Below are 10,162 nucleotides of genomic sequence, written 5' to 3'. Positions count from 1 at the left end.
CCTAACATACAACTGTCATTTTATAGATGTTGAAAATTAAACTTCCTTTTCTAAGGGTGTGTGTGGGCATGTGCTCAAGCCATTACATTTGCAAGCAGCTCTCTGAATATGTGGTCTTTTTAAAAACGGTGTCATCTTTTGAACTGTGAGGCCCTAGAATAGTTAAAAAAAAGAGAGGCCAACATATGGGTTGCTTACACTACTGAATATATAGCTGCATTTCCCTCCCTTAACGCCCTATTCAGAATTCCAAAGGCAAGTTGGAACAAAAGGAAAACGTGTCTGAGTGTAAAGAGAAAACTTGTGCCAAGAATTACAGTCACAGGGTAAATAACCTTGTTTTCTCCTTCACCAGTGGCCGCTACCAAACCCGTTCTTGGAAGGTGGCCAACAGTCTGTCTGGTGGAGGGTGCTGCTAATTGGAGAGAGCCCATAAACCTCTCTGTCAAAGAGGGCATGTGACCTTCCCTTCAAGCCTAAACAATAAAGCTGGGGAAATGCAGACTTCACTCCACGCTGGCTGCCCTGCGGATTCCCTAAATAGGAACAGGAGGAAGGCCAGGCTTAAGAGGTTACCATAGCTCTGCTCTCACACTTTGAGGAATCAGTCACTCCACTTCCCAGTAGAACTTGTTTCAATTACTCTATACAGTCTATTTAAAGGAAGGAGAACAGCTTGCAGGGAGAACTTATTGTCTAATCTAAATGAGGAAGCAATTACTTGCTGCAGTCTAAAGCGCTTTGAGACTGTGGGTCAAATATCAACCAGATCTCATGTAACTTTACTTTGCACTTTGGAAGACACATCCTTTTAATAACAATTCTTTGTCCCTGTGTTTCTGAAACTCCTTTTTCTATTAAGTTTACAAAATTAAGTTTTCCTCCTCCTCAGCCTTCAAAGTCTTTTCTAATTTTACCATTTGTTATTCGAAGGTAAAGACCACAAACTTTTCTATACATTGCTTAACGTTACTTACATATTTTAAAAATACTTTGTTTGCATTTTTAAATGAGCATCTTCTCAGAATATAGCAAAATAGAGTTCCCCAGATCTTCTGTTCTTTGTCTAATTTACCTCCCCGGGAGCCCCCTGCGAGCTTTAATTTTACACATGTTGTAAACTATAAACAATCCAGTTCTACTCTGCTAGAACATATGGAAACTGTCACCTGCTATATATCCTAACTGTACTTGCTTTCAACTTAAAGAATGAATGAACTTCATCTCCTGTGTAAAGAGCCATTTGGCCCCTTTTTGTGTGTTTTATTAGTTAAAACCCAGTATGGAACAACACACGAGAATTCTTGTTGTCAACAGAGCACATAAAAGGGTTTACAAGGTGTGGTTTGAAGGGAGGAAGCCACGGAGCAAATGCTGGTGGGAAAGCTAGGAAGGAAGGAAAGTACTTCCCAAGGATACGCCTTCTGTTTAAGCTACATCCTCTCTTCCAATCTTTTCGTTTGTCTTAACCAATAATTGATAATAAATTTTGTCTTTATTTTTCCTATTCATTTAAAAGCATCCTTTCCTTACTGAAGCTACTCTTAGAGTGGAATTTATTATTAACTTCAAGTGACTTCAAAACTTCACTGTTTAATCGTCTGATAAATAATCTGAAATTTCTGGATAATACATATATGATAAATACATCTCTGTGAGCTGTTTAAGTATTCTGTGATTGCCAAGATAACCAAGTAGACCGGAATTAACGACAGAGTCTGAACCCATAATTGTTGTGGCTGGGTCCCAGGTTGGTCACTGTTGAGTCTTGTTTTCTCTATCTTGAAAATAGGGATGATACCTCTTTCCAAAGTGTGAAAAACAGCTGATACACAAATGGTAGTTATCACAACCAAATACAAGGAGCATCACAAGCCTTATAAGGTACGATTCTGCCTCTTCCAAATAAACCATATGCCACAACATTCCTTTTCTAAGATAAACCAATAATATCCAAGATTTGTAATTGCTACATACCAAATTAGCCAAACAACTTATATTTTAGAGTAAATAGAGTTTCCTTCAGAACTTAAGAATACGGCAATGGTTAATTTTGTGTCAACTTAATTTTAAGGATACAGCAATGGTTAATTTTGTGTCAACTAGGTAGGCCACAGCCCTCATACATTTATGGTCAAACATTAATCTAGCTGTTACCATGAAGGCATTTTTTTAGATGAGATTAACAATTAAATCAGTAGACTTTCAATAAAGTATATTACTCTTAATGGGGGTGGACCTCACGAAGGTCTTATGAGGGAATTATTGCAGAATACCTTTGGCTGGAGCTGTGACACTAAGTCTTCCCTTGATCTCCAGGCAGCTGTCCTGCCCTGCAGACTTGAGACTTGCCAGTCTCCACAATTGCATGAGCCAGTTCTATAAAATCAACCATCAATCAATGTCTCTATATGCATATATACCATGTGCCACACAAAGACGTTTTGGTCAATTACAGAGCGCAGGTATGAAGGTGGTCTCATAGGTTATAGTGGAGCTGAAAAATTCCTATCATCTAGTGACTCTTCACTGGCGTGAAGTCATAGCGCAATGCACAAACTCACTGTTTGTGGTGATGCTGGTGTAAACAAACTACTGCACTGCCAGTTGTATAAAACTATAGCACATATAATTATGTGTGGTACGTAATACTTGATAATGGTAACGGACAACCAGGTTACTAATTTATGTCCTTACTATACTATGCTATTAATCTATTTTAGTGTCTTTCTACTTATAAAAAATGTTTGTTGTAAAACAGTATGCTGTCCAGCAGCAGCCTCATACATCTCATGCTGAGTCTCTTGATTGCATCTTCTCTCTTGTGTTTGATTTAATCTCATGTTGTTTTGTACAGTAACATGCTGCACAGGCTTGTAGCCTAGGAGCCTAGGTGTGTAGTAGGCTATATGCCAGGGGTGTCCAAACTTTTTTCGTTTTTCACCAAGGGCCATATGCGGTAAAATACACAAACAGCCGGGCCACTCACTCGAGGTGAAGTACGTATTGCCTCACCTGGTTTATTTAAGTAAACGAAATATATTTTTGGAATTTGCTGCGGGCCAATTAACAATGGATCATGGGCCGCAGTTTGGACACCCCTGCTATATACCACCTGGGTTTAAGTGCACTCTACGATGTTCACACAGTGACGAAATTGCCTAAGGAGGCCTTTCTCAGAACGTACTCAAATTATAAAGCAGTGCAAGACTGTGTATAGCAGATCCTCGAATAACATTTTGTTCAAGGTTATTTTAACCTTGATGAGGAAAAACAGATTCTCAGCGGAACCACTGTCTGTGTGGAGTTGGCATCGTCTCCCCATGTCTGTGTGGGTTCTCTGAGGTCTTCAGTTTTCTCCCACCTCCCAAAGCATGTGAGGTGAACTGGCATGTATAAGTTGTCCGGGTCTGAGTGTGGGTGTGGGCGCATCCTGTGATGGAAGGGCATCCTGTTCGGGGCTGGTTCCCACCAGGAGAGGCTCCAGCCACCCATGACTGTGAATTGGAATCAGCAGGTTAGAAGAGAATTATCTTGTTTTTATTACTCTTTCTTAAATGTATGTATAGCTCACATTTCAAAGTGTTGAGTCTTTATTTAGAAGTTTGGTGATGTTTTTACGACCAGAAATATGACATAAGAACTTAACTCTTGTTTCTATCAATTAGCCTATGGTAAAATTGGTATCGTTATACATCACTTTGCTTAAAGTCAAAGTTTCCAAGAACCTATTGATGGTGTTAAGAACACACACACACACACACACACACACACACACACACACACTCCTCTCTCTATTGGTTCCATTTCTCTGAGAATTATGACTAATAGATACCTACTGTTGACTCCTGGACTATCATGATCTGTTGTAGCACTCAAATTTAGAGTAACTTAAATTAGGTCTAACATTCGAAAGCGGGGAGAATTTTCCACATATATCCTAAATTCTTTCCTGGTACTTTGAGATAGCATCATGTCAAAACACATAATCAGCCAGATATTCTAACTCTTTTCACTACCCTTTTCCAAATTGCAACATTAAACAATACTTGGAAGAGAAAATCTTCGATTTCCAATGCTCATTTACAAAACCATATGCTCCTGTTTTTCACCTCCATTCTCTCTTCACCCCTTCTCTTTTAGTATTTCCCAAACATACTAGTTGAAAAGATAAGAAACTGTGACAGTTCTATGGGATTCAAGGTAAAAAGCCACCTTGAAAAATTTTCAAGACTACAAAAAATGTAGTAAGGTTTTAAGAAATTCCACGTTAAGTAAAAGTTATACCCTGAGTACTCTAGGTGAGAGATGATGATGGCTTAAACTAGAGAAGTTAGAGATGAGGCGAATTTGAAGTTGGTTAAATTCAGAACATATTTTGGAGATAGCCAAAGGATTTACTAATGTATTGGATGTAAGAGGTAAGGGAAAGAGGAATCCAAGGATTAAAAGAAAGAAAACTGCGTTGAGAGAAACAAAATAAATTATTCAATAACCATGAAAAAATCCCAGGATTAATAATACTAAAATAATCCAAACATTTGGTAATAGTGAAATTGTTTTTATTAAAGCAAGAATTATTTTTCTTAAATTGTTATGCCATCGTACTTGGATATAGGCATTGTGCAGAAACATAACAGTGCTACTGTACACAGTAGAGGCACTCAAGGAATATTTCTGAATGCAAAAAAATTGATGCTGATTTGATTTGCACATAATGCCAAAATACCATGCTTTCATTTTTCTTTCTCCTTCCTATTGCTCTTACTCTAGGATTGCCAGGTAAGCAAAGGGTAAACATGGTGATTTTCCTGCTTTTTTTGAGTACAATCTCTTAGTATCCTACACTTATAGACAATTATCAATCTTGTGCTTTAGACTTTCAATTCAAAGCATTATCTTATAAAAAGCAATTTTTAAAAACATTACCAAAACCAGACTACAAGGAGAGTGCTTCAAGGCTAGAATATTGATGGGTAGGTAAAAGGGCATAATATTTTCCAAGGAAAAACGAATCTGTCCCTGACATGATTTTTGTTCTATGAATCTCTTTTCTCAAGAACAGTGAACCACATAAAGGGATAATAAAAGACTGGAAAAAATGCCGCAGTTCATATATCCATGTATTCTTTAGAATTTTATTTAAATTTCTAATGTCTTTGGATCATCACAAGGATATATACCTTCTAATAAAAATGGAAATATAACTCCATTTTGAAATATTTTATCACCCAGTATATATCATAATGAAGTAACACAAAGAAACTTTTTGACATGCAGGATTTCTCTCTAAAGCTTAAATGTGAGGCAGACGTCTGACTTTAAAACAGATGGAACCCCAGAACATTTCCAGGGTACATAAAACTGAATTTTGTGTTTTATTTTAAGTCTGAGACAGAGAACCAATACAAATGTAGTAGAGATGGCTAGGGCTTCTCTACGAATTGTTTTTTCCTATCTTTTCTAACATCCAAATATAAAAATTTAGTGTTTCCTGTAATCTTAAGGATGAGCATTCCAGAATGTACATAATTTTTATGATCTGTTCTGTGACTTGTAATCTTAAGTGTGTGCATATGTTGTCTATTATTTAATCAAAACAACTTAATAATAAATAATTATCAATTTATGGAACCCAACATATGTACTTTGACACAAGGAAAAAAATAGCCATTGTCACTAATAAAACGAGTTTATTTTATATTACAATTTTCAAAAAACACATTTGTAAAATTACCCCCATACTAGGCCTAAAGATAGCCTTACAAAGAGATAAAAAATTGCAAAATTGCTTTATCTTAACTATTAAAGTACATAGATTTAAAAGGTGTCAGAAGAGAAAATGTTAATTCATGGTCAATGTTTAAAGAATCAATACGCATTAAATCTATAGGATACTATAGAAGATTAAACCTTAAAAACATTTAGAGAAAACAGCTGTACTTTCCCTTCAGAAAGCTTTACTCTTAAATGATGTTTACCAAGAAATATACACTGTATACCACATTAACAATAATCTTCTCAAAATTTACCTAGTAGCTTTGCAAATCAATTAGCCTACATAGGAGAAAACAGGAAGTTGCTTTTCAATACATACTGACTCCTTAATTTTCCTGATAAAAGAAAATCAGAATAAAAATTTAGTCCATTCCTATTAAAAATACAAAGTACTGATATTTAAGATAGTATTGTATTATTTTTAACAACATAAAAGTTCAAGCATTCCAGAAGCATAAACTGTGTTATTTAAAAAAAAGAAAGAAAGAAAACATTATTTGTCTAACCAATGCCTTACAGAAATTTGGAATATTTACATGCTTTATAACACTGTAGAAATCTTTGGTGGTGACATATGGATTAAGTTCCCTGAAAACACTTTAATAATTTTGTTCCATCAATCTGTGTAGTCAAGTATTTATAATTAGTAATGCTGGCGGTATCATTTTCTAGCCAAATCCACATACATATAGTAAAGTGTGTGGAGGAAATCTTATGCAGGTTTACATAATTAATTACTTAGCAATCAGGCTTATTTCTGGTTCATTTTTATACCAGAAAAAAATATGGTACACTAAAGAATAGATCAATTCTTACAAACACACTTTGGAAATAGTTAATATCCATGAACAAGTTGAATGTATATGTAATAAAATAAAACAATGGCTACAATTTCTGGATAAACTTCAACAGCTACCAAAATAGTGCCCTAACTAGGCTTGTGCAGCATCTGATTACCTTTCACCAAGTGGTGGTGGTAGGAAAGAAAGGCACTGAGGTCTAAGGATAAATTTATCTCTTTAAAAAGCAGTAGACTTAAAAGCCGAGAAACAAAAAATGATCTGCTCTACCTTAAAAGAAACAAAAATGTGTAAGCTTAGACAAAGTTCAAAGGAAAGGGCGTGCTAAAACATACATAAGAGAAAAGCAAAATTTAAGAAATGTATGAAAAAGAGAGAAAGGAAATGATAGAACAGCAAAATGACATCATGGTGTATAAGGATGTGACAGAAATATTTCAGTGGAAGCATTTTAAGTGGGAAGAGACACAATTAAACAGAGGACTTGCATTACTTCTTTGAAACGGGTGTCTTTGGTGAATCGTTCTGATTCTGTAAGTGGAGAGAATACATAATTCCTCCAATTTAGAAAAGTATTTATGAGTTTACTATGATTAAAGAGTAGGCACAATAATGAGATTAAACTTGAAAAAAATAAAGTGGTGCAAATCAGCCCCCATAGGTAATGCTTTCGCTACAAAGTCACTTACATGACCTTGTCAGGCAATCTGAGATGGCACTGCCTTCGGGCAGGAAAGACAAGCATGGCATGTATGGTAAGTCTAGGATTACGCAAGATAGACAAAACTCTCTTCCAAGAGTTTATAATCAGAATTCATAGGAATTTTGAACACAAATTAAACAGTCTTTCCAGAAACTAAGAGTCTAAAAATTCGTCAAGGTAAAAGTAGATGAAGATACTCATAGAAATAAACTTTGGGAGAAAAGAAGTTGAATAAATTTTTACTTGGTGTTATATTATCAAGAATCTGAGATAATCTAGAAAATATTTTAAGACTAGTCTCGGAGAAATGTCAGAATTATACTAAGGTACTCCTGAGTAAATATTCTGTTCTCTGCCAACACTCTGAGGAGTTTCTGTCCTCAATACACACTGCCAGCTGGCTTCATTTCTTAAAAGGTAGAAAAGTCAAAGATCTCACAAATCTCTCTCATTGTTTTTTCTTTTGGACAAACAAGTAGAATCATCAGGTAAATTACCTGAACAAGTATAATCGTACAAATTTCATTACTGATCACTAAACCATCACCAGAAATATATTGATTTGGAGTTCATAATAGCTATCAATGCAACCTAATGCCTCAAAGTCCAGTAACTCAAATAATCTTGGATTAAAAAACTGATATTTTCCTAAACTTCTAATATGGTAAGATTAATATCTGTATTTTGCATCAGGATCTATCTTCAGGAAATTATTCCCAAGAAGGGAAGTAATTCAAATAATTTTAGTTAATGCCAGATTTATAAATCAGCAGCACATATACGTGCCAAACTTGTGAATGTATTGGCTGTTGGGAGTGGCTGTATATTCATGAATTAGAAGAGACCTAAGTGCTATACTGATCTCTGACTGTATTTCACAAAAGCTACCACTTTCAAAAGGTGAAAATGTAACCAGTGTTAACAAAAACATGCTAAGTTCAACTACAATGTACAGATAAATACCAAAAACTGGTTAATGTTTAAAATCATTTCTTATTTGTAAAGAAGATAATTAACAATAGCTAGAATTGAACAATTAACTGTATTTTAATATTAATATATTTTAAGATTTAAAATCAAGCAAATTTAACAAATGCAACCCACAGGAAAAGAGATGATGTAATTCGAGGCATAAATTTGACATGTCGGAATATGACAAATAATAAAGATAGTGTTAAAAATACTTAAAATGTACAGTCGTAAAATAAGTAAACAATTTTCAAGTGTGCAAAACTAGTCAGGAATAAAAGTGCTATGTGGATACCTGGTTTTCAAATATTTGTTTTGAAAACTTTCAGTTGATGGTGGAAAAACTATAAAGTATTAAAAAAGTAAAAATTTAAAGAACATATCAAACATACTTTATCTCACATTAGGCCCGTCCTCTCACTGCTAGATCAGAGGCCTATTTCATTACTATCCTCATGTGATAGTTATAACATAAATGGAGGTAAACAATACAGTATCACAAAGTCCGATGTATCTTGAACAATAAAAAGACTCTTTTCAAGTATACTGTGGGTTTGTGCTTCCTCTTATATCCCAGACCCTCCATATTGCTGATGAATTTGAAAAGATGTAACACAATTTTCTATTATTTCCGATATATATACACGCTTTGAATAACTACCTTTAATAGTCAAGATTTGAAAGTAATTGTTAAAGTATTTAAATTGATGGAAGTAAACCCTATCACTGCCACAATTTAAACAATTATTTTATTGAGTAAATCCTGAATATATAATGTTAGGAAAAAAACTGATGTATCAGCCTTTGTCTTGGGACACTTGAAGTGTACATGACTAAAAATACACCTGTGGTCTCTTCTTCACTTTATACTTTAGTGACCCATACCGCACCTAGAGAGAGAAATGTATTATTACAAATTAGATGATTACTTTTTGAAATTATATAGGATTTAATAGTTTATAATCACAGTAATAATTTTTTAACTTTTCTGATATAAAGAATCAATTATCCTGTAAGTGTGTACTCAAAAGACAACACTACATATATACTAAAAAAATATAGTTGGTTCTATATTGAATATATGCTGCAAATTATTATCACTCGTAACAAAAACATTAACTGTTATTATTTATGCTTTGCTTGGTACATGTCAATGAACATTGCGCACAATAACCTAAGACCATTCCCTAGACTCCTCCAATGCTTTCTGGGCACAAAGACAATATATAATTATAGATAAAACTTTTACTATTAAATCCTCATTAAATAGTAGGTTTGGTTCAAAGCAAAACTATGCAATTAATTTTGTTAGTTGCTTTCTTAGCTTATGTGTAGGGATGGCACTGGGTATTCATGACAACCATCTGATGTGCTATGTTTGAATACCATTTTCTACTTATAGTGGAAGACTAGGAATTTACCGTTTTCTAACCTTCCATAGATCCTAGTGCATCTGATCTGAATAAAGAATTTTAAATGTAACTGTGGCTCTACCTTTCTAATCCTTCATTTACGGATCACTAATATTCTGAATGATCAGGCAGCAGGGAAATCCCTTAATACTAATCATTAGGAAAACAATTCTATAATTGACTAACCTCTTTGCGGCCTTTCACGGTTTTCACAGATCTCATGCTTTGCGATCTTCGAAGGCCTTTGTGTGTTAACATCTCATCATCTGAATATGGCCCTTCCGCTTCTTCATCTGTTTTCTCATCTCCGTCTTTCAGTGAAATTCCATAACCTAAATGAGTTGTCAAAACGGGCATGTTTTGGTAAAAAGATACCAGTCAGTACCGCCTCTTAAGTCTATTTGCAGTTCTCTGCATGGTCTGCATTTGCCAGATTACTCCTCTCCCTTTGTCGTCTGGAATGTGCTCCCCACCCTTCATCATTAATCTTTGCCCACTGA

General features: G+C 34.8%; 1 protein-coding gene across 1 annotated transcript in view; it reads right to left on the bottom strand.

The window, feature by feature from the left end:
* Positions 1–7,735: 7,735 nt before the first annotated feature.
* The window catches only part of REEP3 (receptor accessory protein 3), a 77,842-nt gene continuing 75,415 nt past the window's right edge, over positions 7,736–10,162 (bottom strand). Inside the window, exons 7-8 of the mRNA XM_033130719.1 lie at positions 9,849–9,994; positions 7,736–9,140 (exon numbers count right to left, since the gene is read on the bottom strand). Of these exons, the coding sequence (XP_032986610.1) occupies positions 9,084–9,140; positions 9,849–9,994 (203 nt within the window). The 3' untranslated portion in view covers positions 7,736–9,083. The remainder of the gene's footprint in view (positions 9,141–9,848; positions 9,995–10,162) is intronic.

This window comes from Rhinolophus ferrumequinum, chromosome 16 (genome assembly GCF_004115265.2).
Source record: "Rhinolophus ferrumequinum isolate MPI-CBG mRhiFer1 chromosome 16, mRhiFer1_v1.p, whole genome shotgun sequence".
Classification (NCBI taxonomy): domain Eukaryota; kingdom Metazoa; phylum Chordata; class Mammalia; order Chiroptera; family Rhinolophidae; genus Rhinolophus; species Rhinolophus ferrumequinum.
The sequence above is the reverse complement of the archived record's forward strand: the minus strand, read 5'-3'. Positions and strand labels throughout refer to the sequence as shown.